General features: G+C 38.5%; 1 protein-coding gene across 1 annotated transcript in view; it reads right to left on the bottom strand.

Annotated features, from left to right (window-relative positions):
* Positions 1 to 2,185: 2,185 nt before the first annotated feature.
* Positions 2,186 to 27,208, bottom strand: part of ATRNL1 (attractin like 1) — a 480,268-nt gene continuing 455,245 nt past the window's right edge. Inside the window, exon 29 of the mRNA XM_090278658.1 lies at positions 2,186 to 4,258. Coding sequence (XP_090134784.1) covers positions 4,134 to 4,258 — 125 coding nt within the window. The 3' untranslated portion in view covers positions 2,186 to 4,133. The remainder of the gene's footprint in view (positions 4,259 to 27,208) is intronic.

Here is a 27,208-nt window from a genome sequence, read left to right as displayed (position 1 = left end):
ATGATAGCATAAAATGTTCGCTTTTTAAAGCAGGTTTGAACTTTTACACAATGTTCTAACACCGGCATGCACACCTGTATACATACACACTGCTATGGTTCTAATGCTTAATTTTTAAAAAATGTTAAATGTGCACTAAAAATGTTAAACGTACACTAAAATGAAGACGCTGCTGTAACACCAACCAGATGGATTATAGTCCTTGGAAAGATATTCAAAGCTTTTTGAATTAGAGTGAGAATTTGTTACTTACAAGAAATTCTTCGAACTGTTGAGAAAAGCAGCTCTTTGGCCCGGGATAGTTTCCCTAATTTGCCTAATTGTAAGAATCACTGAAGAGCTTATTAAGTATAATAATCTCCCGGGTCCAATGCAGTCCTTCTGGATCTTCACCTCCAGAGAAAGGTAGGAGTCTGCACCAACCCAGGCCGCTCTCAAGATCAAGTCCCACACCTACCCTGGCAAAATGCTAACCTTTCCAAAAAGAATATACGGGTAAAGTTAAGTCATTTGCTTGATTTTAATTTTAAAAACCTTTTATATAAAGTACTTTTCAAATCATAGTTTTATGTTCAATAAATAAAAAGATGTTCCAGGTATGACAACCGAACGTAGCGATTGATCTGTTTTTGCCTAATTTGAAAGCAAAAGTGGCAATTGATATTCCTGTTTTAATGTCATCAAGCAGTAATTTAAAAATTGCTCTTCTAAAATGGTATATATTTTGAAAGAGTCAAACCCTCTATTGACCCAAATATCAAAGTAGTTTTTGAGAAATCTCTCTGTCCTAGAAATATAGGCACTTACGATTTTCATGAAATTTTCATTTGCAAAAACCTACGTGGCTTTCCCCTGTCGTGAAAAGATGGATGAAAAACTGAGACGGAGTCATAAATCAATGGGTAGAAGAAGAGTGGTCTGATGGCCTCATGATTGTTAATGGCAGCTACATTGCATTGCCATGGGATCTTTATGTTTATTTTCTTCCAGGCTCACAACAGTTATGCCAACTGGGCAACACTACCTCCCCTCATAGGGGAAAAGTCTGGGGCTTCAAGGGTTAAAACTTGCCCAGCACCACATAGCTCAAAGTTGGTTCAAACATCTGTTCTCAGGCGCATGCAGCAGTCTGCACTCTAAGTGACCCTGCAGTATGACAACAGCCATACAGTCACTCTGTCTTACTGGAACAACCTTCCCCCCCCCCCAAAAAATGAATGGTTGGGAAGTACAGTAAGTATCAATTACACAGTGAGATACGTCCTAGTTCAAGTTTTTCTAGGGAACAATGATACAGTAGTATATGGCATACATTTTCCATGTGCAGCCCCTAGAATAAATTTTCATTTAAAACCAATGACAAAAATCCCAATCTTCTTAATATTTATTAAATCACTCTGTAAGCATGTGCAATCTTTCAACAAGAATTCTCTAATTGTGTCCAAATAGTGTCCCCAGGTTAAAAACTCCATTCCATTTAACCAAAATAATTTCATATGTGGAAGAATAATAAATCTTAAAAATCTAAATGATTTTTCAAAGTCATTCTAAATTGATATACAGAATCAGTCATTTACTTGCTAAATTCTTGAAGACCTTCTGCATACTTGTGGCCGGGTTAAAAATAAAAGGAAGCGTACAAAATTAAAATTGTTGTGTTGCGGGGACAAAAATATTCAGTAACATGACATTCAAAGTCATTATCCCTAAGGTATTGTCAGTCCACTTCACCTGAGGGTGAATAATTTTATTTCCAGTAAAAAAATAAAGCTTTGAGAAGTTGAGAAGATATTGCCTAAGAGTCATGCAATTAGCAATATTTGGCCTAGGAAGGTATAGTATGACTGCAACGTTGCATTTCATCCTTTAGTTATCTAAAATTCAAATATTCAAACTTTAAGAACCTGATGGGATTCGAGGTGGATGAAGGTTGACAATCCTTTCATGGCAATACTGTTTTCTTAGACTCTAAAAATACAGCTGAAACAGATTTCACACACAACACTGTATGTTTTTGTTAATAAGCTTTCTCTCGCGACTATCGTTACAGAATTACACAAACTGGGCAATCGTTTTATTTTTAAATGATTATATTTTTTGTAATCACCAGTTTTGTCAATTTATTTTTCCAGGAGAAAAATGAACATTTAAAGGGTCCAAAAAGGAAGCTAATAAAATTGCTTGATTGTTTTTAGAAGACATTTACAAACTTTGCTCAGTTTTATTTTTGAGAGATAAAATATCATAGTGAGGTAAAATCCAGCTCCACTCCCCGCCCCCATGAAAACCCCACAGGCTATAGATAAAATTACTCTAAGAATTAGTCTTATTTTTAATGCATGGAAAATAGCAAAATTATCATGCGAACATAAGGAATATACACTGTAATTCATAAATGCCTAATTATTAAAACAATGACATAGTCATGGTTAGAAGCAACCTAGCAGTCTTATATACGATGCAACTACATATTGTATGATCATTCATGATAAATATTACATTCGATCCTCATCAAATTAAAGCTGACTATGTATAAATGGCATTATAAAATCAACATTTAATATCACAATAGGGTCATGTTCTGCTACTGCACAACCATGGCATGCAAGTAACTATGCATTAGCTGTAAACAGTGACGTGTCATTTGTTACCTTCCAGAAATCCAAAGAACATGAAAAGTACATATGTCATTCTAAACATCAATTATATTTAAATGACTTTCATATTGAACAAAAGTATATCATATAAAGCAGCACTAGATGTCCCCCAGTGTTCTCTACAAATATCTTGTAGTCACCCTGAAGTTAAGAACCTACAATTCCCAATCAGATCTGTGATGCTATTGAGTTCTTCTGAACTGTGGTCAAACTTAGGATGCACAGGATCCAATCTACATTCCAACGTGAAAGCCATTTACATCACTTTTCCTTTCTGCCATAATTTGGTTTTGAGTCATGAAGAATAGGTTGAATGGGGGCAATAATGAACTTATTTTTTACACTGGAGTCTTCCTTTCATGACACCAATGTGTTCATGTTAGAAATGAGAATTCTTTAGATGCTTGCCCGCAAATACTCTTCTCTGCTTGTATTCTTAGTGAAATGGTTGGCAGGAAGGAACCTGGGTCATATTTTAAGTTGGGAGTTGTTGCCTCTAAAATATTTTCCATCACATTTGTAAAAGGGAGATGAACTCTAGCAGCTAGGAGAGGAAGACCAAAAAAAGACGATCCATTCCTATAAAAATGCAGATGGGTCATTTAGGTCTGATCCGATGGTTCCCAGGCAATTAAAAATTACCATGTTAGAGCCAAATAGCTATTGTAGCTCTGTGCAGGTTTGTGGCATTGGAGGCTGTGTCTGGAAGGAGGGGGGAAATTGATTGCTGGACAGGCTTTTCCATGCTCTATCAGCTCTGATAATGAGTTAGGTGGTTGGCATGGACGACAGGAAAGCCCTCTTCATTCAGAATTCTAATAAACTTCCTGTGAAGTTGCACCTACCGTCCGTCTAAATGCACTCATTCGGTGCAGCATTCCAGTTAGGTGGAAAATAGCCACATTCTCAAAATGAGTTTGAACGTGATACTGTCATGTGAAATATTTAAATACATCGCCTACATCCTACTAAATCAAAATCTTGCATTTACATTTACAGTGAGATAAAACAGAATTTAAAGCCATTGCAACTTGTTCATTTCCTGTTCATATACAAGTGATTTAAGTTTGCTTATGAGGCAAAAACTGTACAATTCTCATCATTCAGGCATTATAAAATGTCTTTCTTTAATGGCTTGGGATATAAACAGTTTGGTTTATATGAATTACATATTTTTCATCTGCATTAAGAAACAATATACATCTTTTTCCAGAGCAATTTAATGTTATCTAGGATACGCCTAAGAGAGTCATAAAAACTGACTTTATCACCCTTGACTTTCAATACTGTTACTTCTATAAAACTCATGAACATTCTTTGGCCACTTGGGTCATTACCCATCGGGAGGGAACTGTACTTGGGTCCTGGGACCATACAGAGTTTTGCCTCCATAAAACTTGAGGCCATAGACCAGCCTTAACTGAAGCCAGTGACAAAGTGAAACAGTACAAATTATCCAGAAGCAGTTCCGGTCTCTCAGACACAAGTTCCTTGGCGTGTTGAGAGGTGGTGTTTTCGATTTCGGACTCCGGAAGTCTTGTCTTTACTGTCTGAAGGCTTCTGTTGTGAAATATCTATTAGGGCACTGGCGATGGCGAGACCTGGAAGGAAAGGAGAAAGGCCTTGAAATGCTTGGTTAGGTATTTCTAGGATGGCGACAGTGGTGGCTTAGCACCTTAATTGTATAGTTTTACATTCATTCATCAAACATTTAGCTGTTTACTGGAAGCTATCAAATAGTTCAGTCTTTGCCTACAATGTTTCTTAACTTGGACATATGAACTTGACTCATGAAAGAAGAACAAGGATCTAACAAAGTTCATTGACTCTGACTTCAGACAGTCAAATCCAGAGATGACAAAATATCACACTGAGTCATGGATATGACCCACAACTTAGTTTCTATGTCAGAACACAAGTTTGCTATGAATGTACAAGGAATTTCCAGTATTAGTGTGTGTGTGTGTGTGTGTGTGTGTGTGTAACAAAGGTCATTGCATTAAAATAAAAGAAAATTTTTAGGGCAGTTTTAGGTTTATATAAAATTGAGCCAATACTGATAACATGACTATTAACTAAAGTCCATAGTTTACATTACAGTCCACACTTTGCGTCGAACAGCTCTATGCATTTTGACAAATGAATAATGCCATGCATTCACCATTATTTTATCATACAGAATAGCTTCTCTGCCCTAATAATCCCCTGTACTTTACCAATATATTTCTCCCAATCACTGATATTTTTAAATGTCTCTATAGTTTTGCCTTTTCCAGAATGTCATATAATTAGAATAGAAAAGTATAAACCTTTTCAGATTACCTTATTTCACTTCGTAATATGCCTTTAAGTTCCATCATATATTTTTTCTTTTGGGGGAGGGGCATAATGGCTCATTCCTTTTTATTGCTGAATAATATTCCATTGTATAGATGGACCGCAATTTGTTTATGCATTGAAGGACATCCAGATTGCTTCAATTTTTTTTGGCAATTATGAATAAAGCTGCCATAAACATCCATGTGTAAGTTTCTGTGTGAACATAAGTTTTCAATTCACAAATACCTTGGGGCATGATCTCTGAGTCGCACAGCAAGCCTGTGTTTCAGTTTTGAAAGAAACTGCCAACCTGTCTTCCAGAGTGGCTGGGCCAGTCTGCATTCCCACCAGCAACGAAGTGGGAGCTGCTGTTGCTCCACATCTTCATCAGCCTTTGGAGTTGTCAGCGTGTTGGATTTGAGCCAGTCTGGTGGGTACGGGGCTGTAATTCATTGTTGTTTTAATTTGTAATTCTCCAATAACATTACCTTGAATATCTTTTTGCGTGCTTTTTTTGTTATATGTATATCTTCTTTGGTGAGGTCTCTGTTAAGATCTTTTGTCTATTTTTAATCGAGCTATTTGTTTTCTTATTGCTGTTTTAAGAGATTTGTTTTACATTTTTGATACCAGTCCTTTACCAGATGCGTGTTTTACAGATATTTTTTCCCAGCCTGTGGCTTGTATTTCATTCCCTTAAACTGTTTATTGCAGAAGAAAGAAAGCCCCCCAGGGATAAAGTTGTGCTACCCACAAGTGAATGTGGAAGAAAGATAACCTGTAGAAACTTAGCTGGCAAATATCTTAAATATAAGAAAAGGGCCTTGAGTATTATCATCAGAATATCAACAAGAAAGTAATCTCTAGCTCTCTTGGCCAATCGAAAAAATACTGTTTAGTTACACATTGTTGTCCATTGATTGACAGGAACATCTGGTAAGATAGATGTCCAGGGATAATAAAGAGTTTTCTGACTTTGTAAAAGCAATGGCTCCAAACAAATACCCTGGTTTATCATAGCTACACATGAATCATTTTAGTTTCTGCTGAGTCCCTTATAATTCTTGAATGTAACAGAATGTACCAAATCACCATACTAAACCAAGAGACCAGAGTGCCTTCTGCAAGACCTTGGGGTCTTGACTCTAGATTGAGCTGAACCAATCCCTGAGCCTTCACAGACATCTCCTCAATGAGGTGCTGTTAGGAGGCCTCACTTGTAGGTCTTATCCTATGTCACATGTCATTAAACTATTTTATTTCTGTGGGTCAATTTGCTCTAAACTGGCTTAAAGGAGAAACAGCAAGGTCGTGTGAAATATATATAGATGTATATGATTATCTGCGTACATGTATATTTTAAAGGAAAAGAGAAGCCTTGAGCAGATTTGTAAACAGAAGAGAAGCTATTTGTGGAAGAGAAATTGATGGTGTTAGAGGGTAGGGTTTAAAAAATTAAATTACACTGATCGCCAGCTAAATTAATAACCTTACATATTTACCTTTTAAAGGTTGCTGCTAAATAACTTTCAGGATATTAAATATTATCCTGAATTTCTTAGAGACAACACTAGATTAAAGGGTCAAAGTTTAAATAAAAACTGCATTCTCGACCTTTAAAAAGCACATATGGACTTCTTAAATATCCAACACAGATGTTTTAATCACCGATTCTGCTATAGGAAATACTTTGTTATTTCTTTAAGGGAGAGAGCTGAAATGCATTATTTAAACGAGAACCACAAACCATGGTTGTGCTAACCAGAAGTTCAGTTCAGACGGACCTTCCTCTCCTGGCCTACTGCTGTCGTAATTCACAACCTTCTGTTATTTCGTTCCTGGCACCATCTTGTCCAGAGTCAGCCAAATACAACAAATAATATGTATATGTCTCCTTTCATGTGTACAGAGACCACTTACACTAATTTCAATGATCACAGCATCTGAATATGAAATCATGTTATTCATTAGACTATTGTGTGACCTAGGCGAAGGAGTTCTGAAAAAAACAAATACTTTCCCATTTACATGTGGCTGCCTAAGGCTGTTTCCCTTGCAGAAGATACAGTGCCAGCAGAGAAGTAAACAGCTGGAGTTGCCAAAACAGGAAATTGTATGCTAATTCGAAACTGTCACTGTGTCTTGGTATTTCAGGGTATATGAAGTCCAAAGCCTAATTAAAGTAGTGTCTCTCAAAACACATCCTGGGTTTAGTAATGGTTCATAAGCTTGGAAACACACTCAGTTGAAAATAATAAATCATAAACCATGTTTCAGTTCTTAATTTACAAATGAAATTGCAAATCATGCTTATTTTAATTTGACAGCTCTTAGTCCTTTCCTATGAAAATGGAAGATCAACTGCATTTTCAGATTCTCCATACGTGGCAATATGAACACAGGAAACCCTAAATTCTTCCCCCTGTGATACCTGAGTGGCCACCATGGATAGTCACAAAAGACACCGAGGGGGTCACTTGCCCAGGTCTCATCTTCTTGATGGGCCAAGTGTGGTTTTCATTCAGATTTACGCTTATGTGCTTTATTGCAGTACACAGCTTCTGCTGTATAAACCCCGTAAGGTTATTAATAAGTAACACAGTCACCGTATTAGCTACTTGTGTGTTTGTGTGCACCCTTAAGTGTCAGATGGTTGGGTACAAAATTTTATTACTGTGCCTGCATTTCTTCATGTTTTAGTATTTGGAAAACTTTAAACCACAGCAACCCCGAAACTGCTAGGTCCTCGTTCAACCTTCAAGAAGGACTGGATACGAGAGTAAACGGGAGCCATGAAGCCCCTGTCTTCCTGAATTGTCTAGTGTGTGGAAGGCTCTTTAAAAAAGGGAGTAAGAAAAATTAAAGTAATTTCTATCATTTCCCTTCAGCATGTTTTATTGTAGGGAATCTAATTTTCTTAATTGATAAGAAGAATAGTCAAGTCAGTAGCTCTTTTGGAAAGACATTATTACCTCCCCTTGCCTTGCAATGTAATATTTATATGCTGGTGAGAGGCTGCATATACAAATAGGCAATGGCCAGACCATGTAAAGATGCGGAACCCTGGCGCACAAGCTGCAGCAACCTGCCCAGGAAACCATCCCCTTAGAGACAATAACCAGCCCAGAGGCCCACCTGCTATGACATACTTGTAGGCAGTCTCTAATAACGATTGTGGAAGTCAAATTATTAGCTCTGTATCAATGGGCCCCAAATTCCCAGAACTTGATTCATAACTGACAACTTCTGGAATTTTTGTTCCTGCTTCTAACTTAGGACCAATCAAAGAAAAGAAAAACATGCTCCCTATCAACGACACAGGACAGTCTGCATCTAATTAGCCTGCCTCCAGCTTCCCTAGACCACAGCCCCCAGTGGGGGGCTCCTGGAAGCCTTTCCTTTTTTCCATTCTAAAGAGTTCCCACACATCCGCCTATCTTTGCGTCTCTGCCAAAATGCAAACAAGCTATAGTGCCTTACTCCCTGGCCACAGAGAGCAGGTTCCGAATAAGTAGCCTTTGCGTTATTTGGTTTATTTTTACACCTGCGATGAAGAGATAAACATAGCTTGAGATCTTTCCTGGATTAAAAAAATATATATGTCAATAAAGTAAGAGCAACTTAGAACAAGGTCTCTGTTTCCCTCCTTGAGGCAAACGCTTCCTCCTGGTTTAGATTTCCCGGGGAACCGTTGAGTGGTTGCCTGGTGATGGACTCCATGCTCCCCAAACGATAGGAGGAAGTTCTCACTCCCAGGAGGATGCTGCGCAGTGGCTCGTGCTGGCACCGTTCGAGTTCCATGAAAATCAGGTCAGTCCAGAAGATCATTTTTCAAAACGTCACACAAATCATCTGATGAAATCCACTTATTGTGTTCTCTAGGCCTAGCACAGTTCCTTGTTATCAAAGCAATACAATTAACTGGGGGAACAATTCATTATTTTAGACTGGTGGTCTAAAGGAATTTCATTTACCATGTCAAGATGATTCACAGACGCCGCGGGCTAGCAGAATGGATATCAAAATATGCCGGGAGAGTCAATAAAAATGCTGGGGTTTAAATATTTATTGTAAGCTTTACCTTTTTGCACTTGGAGTCCTTAAATACCAGACACTATGGCATTTAGATCATTGACACGTGAATTATAAACCTCACAAGAAAGCAAGTACCATCTTCTGTTTCCAGTTCCATTTTCCATGGCCCCTGGCATTTCAACCCGGTGCTTGTAATGTGGAACATCTCGTGGCTGCTCTGGATTGCCCAGGGCAGGGCCCACTGTGAAGGAAGGAAGTGGACTCTGGGACCATGCAGATTTCCTTCAGAACATGGGCACAATTTAGTAGTCATTGGTTTGGAGGTGATGAACTACCACAGGTATTTTGTAAGTAAGTAGAAGATGCAGCAAAATCAGATCTTTACCCAGAAACTTAGCGGGGGGGGCGGGGGGGGGAGAAAAATAACCTGGTATTTTCTTTCTAAAATTTAAGAACTTTGTTTCTCAGCTACCATCTGTAGACGTGCCCTAAAGCAAATGCAATGTAAATGTCTAACAGCTAAATATTTAAATGGCAAATATACCTTTTTAAACCTCTAAATTTGCGATGAAAACCACCAAGGAGAAACATCAGGAATTTAGTTATCTTTAGAAAAACTCTAGCTTTTCCTAATGGAAGTAGAATGGTCTTAGTAGACTCCAGCAGTAACAATCTAATCATAAAATTACTGATGTGTGTATTTTTACAATTATGCAGAACAATTAATAAGTCCAGTAATAAAATACTGCACATCAAATGAAATTGCCTTGAAAAGAGCATTCTCACTTTATATACAAACATAGCACTTCCACTTTACATTTGAACAAAGCCTCGGAAAAGTCATTCATTTTGGAATGCTCTCCTCTCCAGTCCGTGTAAAAGCAGGCACCGCTATATATTTTAATTTTCCAGGAAAACAGCTTCATTAGGCGTGAAAGGTTAATTGCAGGTTTAAGCGGAGCTCAGGGACCGGTGCAAGGTCTGTCGTGAATCGCACGCATAGTCCGCTTCAGGAGGACTTGAGTGAGTGCTGTAGCCTGGGTACCCTGCTGAAATGTTTTACTGCCTCATTTACTATCTGTCTACTTTTACGGCTTGTATTTGTAGTTCTTCTAAACCTTAATGGCTACAGTTTTATTTCACTGTAATCAAATTTAAATGGAAATACCATGCTGGGATGTTTCAATGTTTTCCCTCTGATTGTATATGGCTACATACTACCAATCAGAGGCTTGGCCATCCTTCCCATGATTAAGAAAGTGACTTTGGGAAACTTGGATGGTATGGAGACTCTCGCTATTGTGCAGAGCTAACTGAACATTCAGTGTGGCCCCCCCTTGCCAATATACAACTGGGAAATGGATGCATAATTAGAAAATATGCATCTCTATTCTACTTTATCTTTTGGAAGGCCTGCACAACTGAAGTCATTATTAGGCAAAGCTCCAAAGGTTACATTGCTGAACAAAAATGGAAATACGTCAAGTGCTGAAAACACTGGGATGACAAATGGACTAGTGACATTTATCTGAGAGTCTAAAGAAATATTTCTTTTCACCTACTGAAAACCAATGGTAACCACAGAAGTCCATGTTTAAATTCAAACGATAATCGTAGTCTGGTTTCACCTTCTTGTTTAGCCTTTAACACATCACAATACTTTACAATGTCATTTAAAGACACACTGTACAAGCCTCTAAAATGCATCACAGATGCCACCTCCTATTATATTGCCAAGTACTGCCTACATTTTATATAAACTGTTCCCTCATTGGGCAGAACGTGCCCAGTAAATAATCACCATTGCTGTCTCGAGTCAAGTTTAATGCAAATTATCATGGTTCCAATAAGAAAGGCTTCTTTTATATCTCGTCAATTCTAATTTTAATCATATATTAGAAAATTTTGAACATTATTTTTTTAGGGCCACAAACATCACAAGTATCAGGCTTGTAGCTCCCTTTCCAAGTTGTCAGGTAAATTTCCAAATGATATTTCTCTTTCTCAGCCAAATGGGAAACCATTTTCTAGTATTTTCTTTTTTCAATTAAAAATAATCTGACATGTGATAATCCCCTATTTTAAGACCCAATCATCCTTAATTTAATTTAATTGAAGTACTTACTGCTCATGGAAGAAATTGAACTATGGCAGTTTTGTAATAATAGACATAATTTATTTTCTATTAGTTATGGACATTGTACTTTAGCATTTCTAGTAGTAAAATGTCACTGGTTGCTTTAAATTAAATGAGATTATATGTGACAGTATTTTATAAACTGTGTTTATAATGTATTATACAAAGTTAATAATTTCCATTATAAAACAATCAGCTACTACTACTACTAATACAAAATCAAAATTAACTCACAAATGTCCAGAAAACTCCCAAGTCCTAAGGATCAAAAAATTCTTTGTAGAGCACATCACTTCAACTATTATTTCTTGAGTGCCTATTATATATATGCTAGGCACTGCTGTGGTCCCTAAGGATTTAGCAGTGACTAAGACAGATAAGACATAAAAAATTCTGTTCTTTGAGGAGCTTACATTATAGTGGATCAAGGTTGTGTACTCTTTTGACCAAGTTATTGTGATGATTAAATGGAAAAGGCTTAGAAATGTGGCGGGCACATAAAAGCTCAAAAATGCCCATCATCTGATATGATACTATATAGAGAGCACCCTAAAGATGCCACCAAAACCTACTAGAACTGATAAATGAGTTCACTAAAGTAGCAGGATACAAATTTAATATCAGAAATCAGTTGCATTTTTTTATGCACCAATAAGGGACTATCAGAAAGAGAAATTAAGAAAACAATCCGATTTAAAATTGCATCCAAAAACAAAAAACACCTCTAGGAATAAATTTAACCAAGAAGGTAAAAATAATATCTATATTCATGAAATTATAAGACATTAAAGAAAGAAATTGAAGAATATACAAATAAATGGAAGCATAAACTGTGCTCATGATTAAGAAGAATTAACATCATTAAAATGTCCATACAACCCAAAGCGATCTATAGATTTGATGCAAGCCCTATCAAAATACCAATGGCATTTTTTCACAGAACAAGAAAAAATAATCATAAAATTTATCTGAAATTACAAAAGACCCTGAATTGCCACAGCGATCTTAAGAAAGAAGAACAAAGTTGGAAGTAGTATTACACTGTTTGATATAAAACTGGACTACAGTCGATAGTAAGTAAAACACAATGGTGCTGGCATAAAAACAGACACACGGATCAATGGAACAGAATAGAGAGCCCAGAAATAAACCCACACCCACGTGGTCAATAAATCTATGACAAAGGAAGCAAGAATATTCAATGAGGAAAAGATGGTCTATTTAATAAATGTGTTGGGAAAATTGGACAGATCCATGTAAATATATAAAACTAGACCACCTTCTTATACTACATACACAAATAAACTCCAAATGGATTAGAGACTTAAATGTAAAACTCGAAACCATAAAAACCCTAGAAGAAAACATGGATGGTAAACTCTGACATTTCTCTTAGCAATACATTTTTGGGATTATCTCCTCGGGTAAGGAAAACAAACAAACAAACAACAACAACAAAAAAAATGGGATTAGGGGAAACTAAAAAGTTTTTGCACAGCAACCATCAACAAAATGAAAAGACAACATGCTGAATGGGAGAAGATATTTGCCAATGATACATCCAAGATGGGCCTGATATCCAAAATTTATAAAGAACTTAACACCAAAAAAGTAAAAATAAAAATAAAAATAAACAGGCAATCCAATTAGACCTAAATAGACACTCCTCCAGAAAGGACATACAGATGGCCAACAGACATATGAAAAGATGCTCAGCATCACTAATCATTAGAGAAAGGCAATGGCTATCATTAATAAATCAACAAACAAGTATTAGTGAGGATGTGGAGAAAAGGGAACCCTACTGCACTGGTCGGTGAGGTTGCAAATGAGTTCAGCCACTATGGAAAAACAGTATGGAGTTTCATCAAAAAATTAAAAACAGTGCTACCATAGGACCCAGCAACTCCATTTGGGGATCTTGAGCTGAAGAAATTGGAAACACTAACTGGAAAAGATACATGCACCCCTATGTTCATTGCAGCATTATTTACAATAGCCAAGATATGGAAGCAACTCTAGTGCCCATCAATACACAGTGGATAAAGAAGTTGTGGTACATAGATAAAGTGGAATATTACTTGGCCATAAAAAGTTGAAATCTTACCACTTGCAACAACATGGATGGACCTACAGGGTATTAGGTCAAGTGAAATAAGTCAGTCAGACAAAGACAAATACCATGTGGTTTCACTTATATACAGAATCTAAGGAACAAAATAAAGAAACAAAACAGAAACAGATTCGCAGCCACAATGAACAAACTGGGGTCACCAAATAGGAGGAGTTTGTGGGGATGGGTGAAAAAGGTAAGAGAATTAAGAAGTACAAGTTGGTAGTTATAAAACAGTCACGGGATGTATGAAGTACAGCACAAGGAATACAATCAATGATATTGTAATAACTCTGTATGGTGCCAGGTGGATGCTAGAATTATCAGGGGATCACTTCATAAATTATATAATTATCTAATCACTATGCTGTACACTAGAAACTAATAAAATAATATTGACTGTCAACTGTAATTGAATATTAAAAACAAATGTCCATCCCGATTATCATCATTGTCAAGTGAGAAATTTGAAGTCAGATAGGAAGCAGTAGACAAAACAGTGGGCACTCAAGATTTTTTTCTCTGTCCATTGACAGCATTCATTCATTCATTCATTCATTCACCCAAGGTTAGTATGCCCACCGTGTGGAATGCCAAATAAAGGTCACATTTAATAGAAACATGGAGGCACAGAGAGCATCAATTTAGAGCAATATTGTCAGTGAGATGGTAGTATTAAGTCCTCAAGCCAGAATTATTTCCATGTCTTGAATAATAAAATTGAGAACCTGCCCATGAGGATATACAGTAGTCCCTCTATATCGCGGCCTCACTGTATTGTGGGATTTTAAAAAATATTATATTTAATTATTTATCATGGATTTTTCACTATATAGTGGGATTTTGTTGTTAAAGTTCCGTAGGTTTAAGAGTGTAGACTATGTTTAAGAACATAAGTAGTGTTTATAATTATAAAGTGTGGAAAAGGTTAATAAGGGATTGGGAACAGTTTATAAGTGTGTGGGAAGGGCTTATAAAGCCTTAAAAAATATATAAATACTAAAATAAATGTAAGGTTTCTACTTCGCAGATTTTCACCTATTGCAGAGGGGTCTAGAACGTAATACCCACGATAAGTGAGGGTATACTGTATGACTTATAAGTATTGTTCACTCATTAAAAAATGTGAAAATATTTGAAATTGATAATGGAAAAACAGAAGAATGACAACATTGAACAAAGCATTGTTTATATCAATATTGCTTGTGTTATTGGGAATGCTACTAATAATTAACTTTCATACATTTTTTTCAACTTAGGAATGCTTTTGAATTCATTATCTAGGCTGTTCCTTAAGACTGTTCCATTGGAAGTGGGTCAGGAAGCTATTTTTATCCTTGCTTTGCAGATGGCCAAAAAGAGACACAGAGTGATGACGTGACTAGTTCAGGCTCACACAGCTGGTGTTAGTGGTGGGACCCGAACCCAGGGCTCTAGATCAGGAGCCCCCAACACCAAGCTGCAGTCTGTGACTTGCATAGCAGGAGGTGAGTGGCAAGTGGGCGAGTGAAACTTCACTGGCCTCTCCACCTGAGTTGCACCTCCAGTACCCCCTCCCCCACCCTGTCCGTGGAAAAACTGTCTTTCAAAATTGATAGGGGTGTGAATTCAGTTATGGCTAAAGGCATTCATCAGTGCTGATGGTAATAAAAACAAGTATAATAATACAAAACAACCAACTATTGCTGTAACATCGACTGAACGCCTACTAAATGCCAGGCACTGTCCTCAGGTCTTGGAGGCCTATGTTACCCATGTATGCAGCAGAAAGGAGCAGATGGCAACATGGGTTACATGCGTAAACATGTATTGAAGGTATGCTGCAGACAGTGCGGTTACAGTCGGTTGTTCCCAAGGAGTCATTACCAAACGGCAGCAAGCTGGGGCAAGAAAGCAAGAGCTCGTAGGTTTGCTAACAACTGTATGGAGACAAGTTCTAGGAAGCAGGCCCATGGCGGGAGGGAGAAACAGAGCGGAGACCTCTGAGATGGCAGTGGGGATCAAGGGTCCCCCATGGAGGTGACCTCTGAGCTGAGGTTTGAAAGGGGCAAAGGAGGCTCGTCAGATGAAGAACACTGGCATGAGGGACATGGTGTGTTCTGGGTACAGGGCACTACAAATTCAGCAGCATGAAGGGGAAGGGTATTCGGGAAACTTCAGGACCCTTGCTATGGCCGGAACACAGGTGCCAATGGGAGAGTGGTAACCAAGAGAGGGAGGCAGAATGGGGTCCATGAAGCAGCCTTAGGGGCCAAACTAGGAAATTGGTTTTTTAATCTGCAAGCCAGAAAGAGCCATGGAATGATTTTCAGGAGTGAAAAGGCATATTAAGACTTTAATTTCAAAGAGACAACTCTAGTAGTAGCAAGGAGAACAGCCTGGAAGGGGGTGGGGGGGGTGAGACTACCATTATTCGAACCAGATAAGATGCAGCAATCAGGACAGAGGGGAGGGTGAAGAGCACAGATGTTTAGGAAAGATTAACACGGGAGAGGAAAACATGGGAGGGGTCTGAAACAACTCCCAGCTTTCTGGCTTGGGTGGTTGAGTCTCTGAAGGAGAAACAGGAAGCGCCAGGGTGTGGGGGAAGGCGGTGGACCAATTGTTCAGTTCTGAGTGCACCGAGTTTGATGACCAGTGAGGCATCTTGGTGGAGATGTCTAGCTGGATATGCAGGTGCGAGGCCCAGGGGGAAAGTCTAAGCCCAGAGGCGCAGAGTCAGGGGTTGTCTGGATGGATGGAATCTGAAGACGTGGTACTTGTGCAGGTGGGTAACGCCGGCAGCTGCTGCGATAGTTAAGGCCTAACATCTCGGTGGCTTAACCAAACAGAAGTGTACTTCTCGCTGCGTAACGTCCAAGGTGGGTGAGCGGTAGCAGAATGTGTATGTGGGGAAGGGCCCACGGCAGCATCTGTTCTGCGTTGTTACTTAGGGGCCTGGAATGCTGCTGCTGCTGTCGTATCATCTTCAGCCTGGGGTTTTCTATGGTTGCGTTGAGCACTGGCATCTAGGTGGCAGGGGGGAGATGAAAGGGTAGAAAAGAGACATCCCCTTCTAAACCACCTTGGGCCAAAAAGCTCATGACACTGTTCCAACGCTTTCAGCAAGTACTACTTCCCAGAAACAACTCCCCGAGGGGGGCAGGGGAGCGGACCTTGGGCGGGGAGCCAGCCATCTCTGCTACTGGAGTGGCTGAGCCACCCTGGCAGAAAGAACAGCGTGAGAGGACCAGGAAGAGGACTGATAATGGAGAAGGAGGTCCCATGAGAAGACAAGGACCCCCAGAGAGGTAGGGGAAAGCCAGGACCGAGATTCTCCACAGACTCTATAAGACCAGTCGGTGGTTATTTATGCGTGCGCATCTTATTTTTGTTTGCAACACACGGCCCCCAAATCCCATGACAACTGTAAGCCAGCGAGGTTGTGGCTTCACGCTGTCCTTGATTTTAAGCCCGCAATGTCCCTTGAGAGGTTTCTCTTGGAAGGAAGTTGCAGTAGGTGGCTGCTAAGGTCACTTCTGGCTCTATAAATTTATGACTTCAGCAGGCCAGCTGAAAGGACCCCAATCTCACTGCTGGCCTCCTGTCCCATAGATGCTCTCTTGTGGCAGCATTGTGGGCTGCCGCAAATGTCACTGGGAAGTCAGGAATGGCTGGGTTCAAGAATTTCTTGCTAGAAATATGCATTTACTGTTGTTAGTTAAAAACTTGCAAAGGACTGGGCATACTTCCAGCGGGGGGAGAAACGCACTGGTAATATCAGGTAGGACTTGTACTATGTTGGGTGTTGTTTCTATGATGCCAACAACACATGTCAAGAAACTGGCTGTAAGTCTCATCAGCGGACTTGAGACTGGGCAGTGCCAGTGGCCAGGCTGGGACCTGATCTTATGTCTAGGAGTCTCTGAGCAACCTAATAGAATTTTTTAAAGTTTAGTTTTCTAATTCTTTACATTATTATACAATTTTGCCTTCACATCTTTGCCTACCCCTCTTGATGGGGAGCACCTTGAAAGTAGGGACTCAGTTTTAATTCACCTTCATATCCCACACAGTCGAAAATCTGAGGTCAATAAATACCACTCAAAAGAGAAGTAAATGACGTATCACGATGCTTTGTGCCACTAAGGAAGTGCGCGTTGATTAGAAGTCTCCGTGTTATTTTCCCTGAGAGGTACTTGAAAATATTGGCTCTCCTTATGTTTTTCTAATTCTTGCATTTAGTTGCAGAAGAGTTTCTAAGTGCAGGGTGGGGATGAGGGTGGGACTAATGCACAGGGTGGGGCATGGGGGCACCACAGAGTCAGTGTGCCTTCAGTTAGCCTGTTTCCTGTGAAGGTGACCTGGGAGATGTTCCTCTGTGGTGCCAAATGTACTCCAAAGGTGCACATGTCCCTTCCTAATGCTGGACACGCTTATGCTCAGAGTGACAGCGACACTAGGGAGCATCTGCCCAGTATGGTGGTCAATGCCATCTCTAGACAGGTTTTAATATCTGGGTCAGTGTGTGTAATATTGATGAAGAATGGAAACAGCTGCCACACTTGCTCGGCATCAAAGCAGTAACAAGTCAACGTTCCCTGATTATCTTTGGAGAGACTTGTAGAACTTCAAGTCCACTGAAAGTCCCACCATAAGCTTCCCTCAGTTCCTAAATGAACACTTCCCAAAAGGAAAAACTGGTTCACCTTTCATGTTCTGATCTCTTTCTGGAGATTTCTACAAAGTTGGAGCCAACACAAAAACTTTTTTTTTTTCTTAGCTCAGATACTTATTTGTAAGAAACTATATTACAATTTTAAATCAGGGTAAAATAGTGTTGGGTGGTGATGTGTATCATTGCTTTCCAGAGCATTTCTATTAAGAGTACTTGAGAGAATAGGAGACAGATACAAAGTTTATGATGTCATATAACACAGATATACCACATTAAATATTAAAAGACAAGCTATCAACTTAAAAAAATGAATTTTAGTATTGTCCAAGGTGATGTTTCTGCTCCCCTAAGTTCATAGCAATCAATATTTTTAAATAATTTCAACATTAAAAGAAATTAAAAATATACAACTATCTCTGCAAAGCCAAAATATTATTTTAACAAACTCTAATGGTAAAGTAAATTTATGCCTTTGGTATAAAACTCTCAGATCATAGGAAAAAACTAGACAAAATTATGCAAATCCTCACTTGTAGCCATTCAGATAAAATAATGGAAGAACAAAATGCCACACAGACTCATGACTTTTCCATTAATGCTATTATAAATTGCTTAGACCTTACCAAAAATTATTACAGATAACTTAATGACCAAAGGCATTTTAACAAAAACAGATGTGTCTGTAGCCAAACTGATCCCTGATAAATGTAATTTGCTGAAGGAAAAGGCTGTTTAGGACAGTGTATTTCTCAAAACAGACTCCAAACCATCACTCTCCGACATTTGCTAAGAGATCCAGGACCCCAGGTACACATTCTCTCCAGTATTTTATAATGGGGACTTGTAAGAAGTAGTGTGTTTAAATGGCCTCCTTTAATCTAACAGCGGATACTATAAAAGAAGCCTTCATTCTCCGAAGCAATTCTTAGAATCTGACTGAGCATGTCCCATAAATGTTAACCTTTCTGAGTGAAAAAAGTACCGTGTTACCCAGCTTTGCCTTTGGGAACAATCACAGTGACCTCTGAGCTACTGTAAATTGAGGAGTGTCCCTAAGAGTCAGCACTGTTGGGACCCTTTCAAACTCTACAGGTGGGTGAGCAGACTTGAGAGATCTGGAACTTTCTGATGTTATCTCCAGGGGAAGAACATTGCCCTGAATTCACTCCAAGTGTCTTCAGACACAGGGGGAATTCTCACACATTGGCTCCACAATCCCTGACTAGAGTTTTCTAAGTGATGTGCAAGTGTATTTGTAAAAGGGACGTCTTGCTAACCTTAGGTGGTTCCTCACAGGATGGCAAAGAAAAGGGTTAAGAGATGGATGGAGATAGAAATTCCTATTAGCACCTGTCGATGCAGCAGGCCTAGTGGCCTAGTGGAGAGAGAACCAGAACGTCATTAGTGGGGAGAGATGGAGGACTGCCCTCTTCATTAGGCATGTTCACTTTGGATATTATCTACCTACTTTCAGTAAGTGCCTTAGCTGGCAGAAAGAGGAAACAACGTGCTTTCAGGTCAATAAAGGAAATCTCTTATGATCAATGGTTGATTAGAGCAGGATCTTCCGAACAGTGTGGACTCAGGGCTGCATTCTCTAAAGGGTTTTCAAATTAGTCTTACCCTGAGGTCTGGGCTAGGGGCCAGCTCCCCACCCAGATGCTGCTGACATTCAGTTCCAATGGTCAATGAGTTCCCATAATTAGAGATTTTCTTTTTTTTTTTTTAGTAAAGAAAAGACTTACATTTTAGAGGCATTCTATTTAACAAAGTAGAGAAGTATAGCAGAAGTACGGTACTATCAAGGTTTTTAAAAAAGTATAAGTATTTCATCAAATTTGGTTTCATATTCTTTTACTTCAAATCCTTAGTTATTAAAGTTGGAGAAATGCAGATTATAATTTTTATTTGCAAATATATTTATGACTTTCCCTAAACAATGTCAAAGAAGATCTTGAAAGGACAAACTATACATGGCTGATTTATGACTGACAAAGTACGTTGTGCCCCCCGCCCCCTCCCCCATTTTTTTTTGACAAACTGGAATTATGATGATCAGAACAAAAACACATTCTGCAGAATTTTTCATGAGTAACTGCAGCTTTTAATCAGGCACATTATATTCCCGTTCCACTCTCTGGAGTTGCAAAGAGCCAAGCAGTTGTTTATTTCTTTTGTCAAGTACAAGTTGAGAGAAGAGAGTGGAGAAGTCAAAATACTGATCCGGAGTCAAGGAGCCACAATGCCAAAGGACCACCCATATTTTTCCAGAGAGCCAGAATAATCTTCAAGAACAGAAGGTCAGTGAATAAAAAAGTAGATCCTAACACTCATGACTAGATGTCTACCTACCGCCCAGTAGCAATCCCTCTGTTGCAAATTCACAGCACACTTGGCAGGATGTTGTAAACAATGTTCTCTAAAAACATTGCACGAGCTGCCCGGGACGACATGGCTCCCTTAGTACAGAACAACTTAGACGGCCTGAACTGACCCGGCTGAAGCAAGAGCTAAGCCACTTAGATCTAAAATTGAATTTTAAGTCAAATAAAAGCAACAATTAAATTGTAGGTTGCTGAATTGGTTGGTTGTTTGACTGAGCTGTGCAGATCCATAGCCAGGGACGGGGCCTTCCTGGTATGACCAGCTCGGGTTCCAAAGGGTGTGACCCAGCATGAAGAGCTGTCACACTGCCTCTCTGAGCGGAGCCTTTATTCAGGCGTGTCATTAAACATGGCACAAGCAACTTAGGAGCAAATGTCAAATACATCTCTAGAATCATTGTGGGATGAATAGATGATTTCCCAAATTTGGGAAAAGGCCCATTTAGAAGAAGGAAACAGGGCCCTTGATGCCACATGAAGCTACTTTTAAAAGATGGAGCATTTGCATTAAAGTGTGAATTGGACATAATCAATGAAGCAGAGCCACACCCCCTGAGTCCAAGTACAGGAGAAAATATTTCCTAAACTCCCTACAACAGTCCCTGTTATAATATACATGAATCTATACCCTATCATATGAAAGGATTTCAGCAACCACCCAACTTCCAAAGGTGCTTCTTTCACAGGTTATTTAACTTTTCTCAGACATTTATGGTAGATCGATATTTGAAAAGAAAGGTGAACTGAAAAGAGAAAATATGTATTTTTTTTAATATACAAAAGCAAACTGTTCAACTTTCCATTTTTAAGATATTGACATGTGTTTTGTCCCAGTATTACTCAAAATTAGCTTTCCGATAAAAGTTCATATTAATTATCCCGTAACGTAGTCTAATCACTGCTGACATTTTGAAAGAAGATGTTAAGGAAGCCAAGATAAAAACTAAAATGTGGGTGAGAAATATTACATATGTTCCTCGTTAAAGCACGTAGTGTTCCCCATGAGTTCATTTTCTCTTAAAGTAACACCCAGCCAGGACGACTCTGAGTGGCAGGATAAACTACCAGGGCCCTTTGACTTACCCGAGTGTGGCCCCTTCACCCTTGGCCCTTCGCTAGTTCTTAGGCGATGAGCCTAAAAGATTTTGGATGTATTTCAGTCTTAATGTCATTGTTTTATTAATTCTTATGACTTTTAGTATGACAGAAATAAGATGGAATGTATCAAAGATTTACACATTAGATCTCTCTCAATTTAAATGATCAGCCTTAGAATTAAGTGAGCACTAAATCTAATCTGGCACTACCTTTTTAATTCAGTGAACATTGCAAACATTGATATTAAAAAACCAGGTACTTTAATTAAACAAAAATTTCTAAACCCCAGTATAAAATATATATAGTCCAATTTAGCATCTATAATTTTTTTTCTTTTTAAAAATGTGAATATAACTAGCCTCTATGGTTTATGTTTATTTGGTCGCCATAAAAAGCCAATAAAGTCAATAAAAAAATCAAGTTTACCATAAAAAAGTCGAAGTTTCTCCTCATTGAACTGAGTACAAACCAAGCAGAAATGCAATTAAAATATAAAAAGCAAAAGAAAATGCTGATTTTGATTCTCTCATGTTCTTTAGGATAAGTATAATAAAATGGGGCTAACAGGTAGGTGTGACAACACAAGATTCAGTGAGAATCCTTGTTTTATAATCCCATGAATTTAGATAACCTTAAAAGTATGAGAGAATCAAGCTCACTGGATTCATTTCTAAAATCTGACTAAGAAAGACATTTCCCACACACATAAACACATAGGTATATTCATGGGGTAGTAGACCAAAGTCCTTAGAATCAACAACTTGTAAACTATTTTATTAAATATATTATTGTGGTACTCCTTGTATAGCCAGTATGAACACAAGCAAAATACTTGCTTACTTAAATAAAAACTGTTTTACTTTCAGTTTTGATGAGACTAGTTAAACAAAGAAAAAAAGACAGTGATTAGCAAAAACTGAATCTGGGGCCCTTGGTTTGAGATAATTAACTAATGAATAGACAATTCTTTTTCCACAGGGATACACGAGACCAGACATTTATTAAGGAACTTTTCAGAGCTTCATACAAGGCAATTAATACAGGCTTCAGCATAGAAAACTACATTTTAATGACTTTCTGTTCAAGTTACATGAAATTTCATGTAAGAAGCTTATGAAGTCCAAGATTTTCTTTCCATCCTTGTCATTAAAATGTGTATTTGAATACAGTTCCTTTCATTAACATTAACTCAGTTAGCTCTCATTTATGGAAGAGGACTGCTAAGTTTAACCACAATAGTTTGCACAGCTTTAATTTGCCTTCACGAACTAAGCACAATAAATTAATTTGCTACTTTGGAAGAACTTAGCAAATGCATTCATCACGAAGAAACTAAATTCAGTTTTCTTTACTCTTGCTCACAAAGATAGATGTAAGATAAGGGATGATTCCTTTAACATTTCTTGGAGCAGAATGAGATGTAATGAGAACAATGGGGATCTTCTTAGAACCAGAGGACTTGAGCTGGAAGGAGTCTCAGAAATTCCCCGGTTTAACAAATGAGAAGCAGAACAATTCCATCTCCCAGATTGTCCATGGAGCAGAGTAGTGAAGAGGGTTTTTTTTTTTCATTTTCTCCTCTGGAAACCCCCACAAAAGTTAGAATTTCCAGGACTCACTGACTGGCTTTTAAATGACTTCGGTTCCCCCGGCGGAACCAAGCCCGCGTCTCCTCCCTAAGGTTTTGAGAGTACGGTTTGAGCTCAGAGATGATGCTCAATCATAACATGAAACATTCATTGCACAATTAGATTTAAAAAATAACATGAAAACAGCACTAAAACTGTTCCCAACACCTACACTGCGCACTGATTCTTTTGACAAGTCAACGAAATATTGTCAAATACATTTACAAGTTCGTATCACCGTGGAAAGATTTGGATGAAAAAACATTCAACGGCAATGTATTGTATTGTAAATGTTTCCCCAATGTTGCTACTTGTCTTTTTACTTTGTTTCATTTTTTTTCTCTTAGCATCAGACTTTTGCTTTTAGATGTAGTTCAACTCACTGATCACCTTCATGACTCCTATGTGCTGCCTTGAAAGACCTTCCCTACTTAATCATGTGTTGTCTTTGTTGCTTTCTTTTTAATGTAAATCTTCATGTTATTAAAAAGATACAGCCCTGGCCAGTGTGGCTCAGTTGGTCAGAGCATCATCCCATAAACCAAAAGGTCATGGGTTCGATTCCTGGTGGGGGCACATACAAGAAGGCAATCAATCAATGCTTCTCTCTCACATCGATTTTTCCCTCTCTGTCTCTCTCTCTACCCCTTCCTCCTTCCCTCTCTCCTGCCCTCCTTCTCTTCCTTCCTCTCTCTCTAGACGCAATGAAAAAATGTCCTTGGGTAAGGATTACCAAAATAAAAAAAATTTTAAAAAGCAAAACATCACTAGAAGCAATACTAATCACAATATTCTATGTAAATGTTCAAACTTTATTAGTGACTTTTGAATGAAATGTTATTCTAATCTGACTCTGTAAATACATATAATATACACGTATTTGTATGGATAGCATATATAATATGTATGTGGTGAATATAATATACATACATATGTCAATTACTGGGTTACATGAAGGTGTTGATATAATGAGTCATGAGGCCACTTCATTAGAGCGTTTCACCGTCATTAAAAACATTTCAATCCTGAAGTAAAAGCTTTGACAAGAAAATACTGTAAGTGCATAAGAAATTATCTTAACAAAAAAATCAGAGCTTTTTGTGATTTGTACATGTTGAATCATAAAAATGATTCATAGTCTCCCTTTACTGTGGGATAAAGAAGCACCAATTACCTTAACAATATGAGGAAAATAACCCATGCGTCCACTTACTACACATGGGTTGTATTTTCCTTGACCTAAAAATTCTAATTATTTTTAACCCATTTGACCTTTATTTCTGTAGAAATGAACTTAGTTTCTTTTTCTCTTAACCTATGACTCTTTTCTCTATATGTTATTCTTTATATGAAAGCAATTGCCCTATTTCTTATTTACTTAATGTTTTAAATTTTTTAATTCTACTCTTAAGAGTACCACATATGCCAGCAAGAAAAAGGGGTATTTTTTTTTTTTGCTAGGGATAATTTTTATTGACTTTTTTTAGAAATAATATAATCCTAGGTAGTTATATATGGGAAAAGGCTCTGCTATTTTATTTTAAAGTATACATAATTTTGGTGGGCTATTTATAATCAGAAAATTTTACAAAATTGAATTTTAGCTAAGTGGTCAGAGACAAACCACTCTGTATTCTGTTTTCTTTATCAAAACATAAACAGCCCAGTTGACAAACTGTAGTGTTTCTTTAAAAGATAAGACTTAAAATAAAAATAATTTCCCAAACACAGACAATGCCAAGTGGTCGAAGTATAGCCACAGAAGTTTCTTCACTTCAAGTAAAACTTAGTGCCAGAAATACTTGGTGAACATCTGGAGCTGGGTTCAGAGAAGTTTCAGACCCTGGTCCAGCGCCACGCTGACCTACGGCCCTGGGTATCGAGGCTGGCAGCAGCCTGGCCAAGTAGGTGAGTCACAATCAGGGAGGCAAGAAAGCCCACGAGTGTTTAAGAAACATATTCAACCACAGGCTTGAAACACAGGCATTTCTGGTTAATCCTGAATGATCCACCATATTCCGTTAATCTTTTTATTGAACCATATTTGAAAATGTAGAGTTATAAAAATGTCATTAACTTTAGGATCATTCCATTTCAAAATGAGGGGACTCCTATTTCATCCTGACGCTGCGTTTTAGAAAGCCCACTTCTGTATGAAGGGAAGTTTAGTCCCATTATACTTATTCTGGTAATGATACAGGTACACGCACATGGCACCTGCTACTTGATGTTCTCAGCACCCGAGCAATCCCCCTGAACACTCAAAGCCGAGACAGGTAAAGTCAGGAGGTCAATGATGGATGTTGTCCTCAACCTGCAATCCAGAACAACCCGGGGATGCAGGGCTGGGAGGAAGTAAAAGAGTGTAAGAACCGTGACATCAAAAGATGTAACCGGAGCCTCTCGCTTCCTTTTTAAAAAGTTGTAATTTACAGCTTTCTTTTTCTCTTGTAGTACCGATGAGGTCAAATATAAACTTCTGAGACAAAAAAGACGGCACAGCTACAGCCGACAGCCATCTCCGTCAGACTCTGTAATTACGTTTTCTCTTCCGTGTGTCCGTTATCCTTCCTCTGCCCCATTTTAAACCACGCCTTTAGCTCCTGGCTTCCTTTATTTTAAAAAGCAGGTGCTGGGATGGCTGGTATTTGACGTTCTTGATTAAATAATTGTATTGTCTAAACTATCTTCCAGCCTTCAGAAACCTTTTGTGAACCTACAAAAATGTCTACTGACATGTCTCTAATGCTATGTTATTCTGTGAGCAACTTCAGCTGTCATATCATTATGTGATACTGCGGAACTAGAGGACATTTCAGATGGTTTCCATAACTATTGCTATTATTGTGCTATGCTTAACGTCTCATTTTAGTTCAGATAACTTATATTTAAATATCTTCTATACATATGTCAGTTACAGAAAGACGTACTGATATTTGGATAATTCTTAACAACTTCATTTTTCTCTTAAAGCTTTTTGCAATTTTAGTACCAGTGTCTATAAGATATTGGGTTTGTATGACTTTTTTTTATGCATACTGACTAGAAGAGCTCCCTATTTTATTAATGTTTCCATGTCAGGTCATGCAGGTGTTTTTACTAAAAAGCACAATGGAAATAAATCCAGATTTTGGTGAAACACTGCATGGGCACTTTAAGGAAAAGCTCGAATCCATTTCATGGACTTTGGGGTTGCTCTGGCCCTACTAAGAGTTCTCCTTGGAGGTTTCTACCAAATGAGTCTCATGCCAGATAAAGCTGGCTGGGATCTTGCAGCCCCTCAGACTCTGGTGTCTGTAATGCAGAAGAACAATCAGATTCACCCTAGCGGGCCATAGTTGGGTGTTTCAGAATTATAGTCTTAATATTACTCTTGCCCACAATCCAGCTTTTGCCATTTCTTTGGAGGTGCCTGTGATAACCCTGGCTTTGACTGGCCTGAGTTCCGTGAGTAGCAGCAAGGACGGCGGTGGTGAGGACAGGACACACCCCCACGTGTGCTGTGCAGGACTCAGCACGAGGGTCCGCCCACCCAGGAGCACGGAGGGGTGATCAGAAGAGAGCGTGAACCAGACCACCTCTCACCACTTACAGCCAAACCACTGACTTCTCATGGAGAGGAGGGATGTGAACGGTGGCGTCTAGGATGATGATGGGCCAAGTGGAGATCCCAAGTTCATCGTCTTTATTTCAGCTTTCGTGTAACCTTTTGTGTAACGAATGACAGTTAACACTATACATCCGAAATATGACTGGAGCCCCTTCACTTGCTGCTATGCTCATGTGCTCCTTCCAAGCTCATCACAGACTGAAACTACGTCTCTTCACCCTTACACTAAGTGATACCTTAAGTATCATTGGGTTTCCTTCTGTTATTTTTAAGCCTGGCAGTTGTTGGGTTTCAGAATCAAACTGGTATTCTACTTAGCCCAACTGGGAAGAACAATCACACGGATTTTCTCATTACAGAATGGATCAAAATTTGTACTACTGCTTACTGTGATGTGTGTCATTATCACACACCTACCATGGGCTAGGCACTATCCCGAACACTTAATATATTAATTCTACCCCTTCCCAAAGTCTGCAAGATAGTTGTTATTAGCTCATCTTACGGATGAGAAAACTCAATCCTGAAAGAGGTAATAAAATACTAACTAACAGTAATTTATAGTAGAAC

The sequence above is a fragment of the Furipterus horrens genome, unplaced genomic scaffold (assembly GCF_987537825.1).
Source record: "Furipterus horrens unplaced genomic scaffold, mFurHor1.1.pri manual_scaffold_5, whole genome shotgun sequence".
Lineage (NCBI taxonomy): Eukaryota > Metazoa > Chordata > Mammalia > Chiroptera > Furipteridae > Furipterus > Furipterus horrens.
Note: the sequence above shows the minus strand (reverse complement) of the source record. Positions and strands in the feature narration are given on the sequence as shown.